The sequence below is a fragment of the Gavialis gangeticus genome, unplaced genomic scaffold, assembly GCF_001723915.1.
Source record: "Gavialis gangeticus isolate Ggan-Ray unplaced genomic scaffold, GavGan_comp1, whole genome shotgun sequence".
NCBI classification, from domain to species: domain Eukaryota; kingdom Metazoa; phylum Chordata; order Crocodylia; family Gavialidae; genus Gavialis; species Gavialis gangeticus.
This window is the reverse complement of record NW_017729007.1, coordinates 12,187,156-12,187,629: the sequence shown is the minus strand read 5'-3', so window position 1 is coordinate 12,187,629 and position 474 is coordinate 12,187,156. Positions and strand designations below refer to the sequence as shown.

General features: G+C 51.3%; 1 protein-coding gene across 2 annotated transcripts in view; it reads right to left on the bottom strand.

Moving 5' to 3' along the window:
- The window catches only part of IL17REL (interleukin 17 receptor E like), a 106,948-nt gene that overhangs the window by 34,900 nt on the left and 71,574 nt on the right, over positions 1 to 474 (bottom strand). For both annotated transcript variants that reach the window (XM_019509315.1, XM_019509316.1), the window contains exon 8: positions 364 to 435. In XM_019509315.1, coding sequence (XP_019364860.1) covers positions 364 to 435 — 72 coding nt within the window. The remainder of the gene's footprint in view (positions 1 to 363; positions 436 to 474) is intronic.

The window sequence follows — 474 nt, the reverse complement described above, 5'->3', positions numbered from 1 at the left end:
GGAGCCACCCCCCTGCATCCCCCAGATGAGCCACAGCTCTGTCCTGTGCCCCACCCCACCCAGCCCCACTCCCTCCTCACCATGGGGGACTCTATCTGCCCCCTCCCATGCCCTTTCCTTCCCCCCACCCCCTCCCCCAGAATAGACTTACCAGCCAGATGCCACTCTCCATGCTGTGGAGCTGCATATTGGAATTGGATCAGTACCAGCCAACATGGCTTGTTAAGAATCGACCATCGGTATTGGCCCCAAAAATCTCTATTGGTGCACTCCTACTTAGAATACAAGTCGCAGATGCCTTCTGCACCTTTGGCGTAATTGTTCTAAGCCAATTGTATGCTGAAAGTCATCAGGATACTTTACCTCAATGCAGAGACAAGGCAGTAACTTGGAGTACTGCAAAGAAATTGATTTAAAAGACTCCTTCCCTTTTATCTGAAACGAAAGAGAGGCTGGTGAAGCCAGTATAGCTGC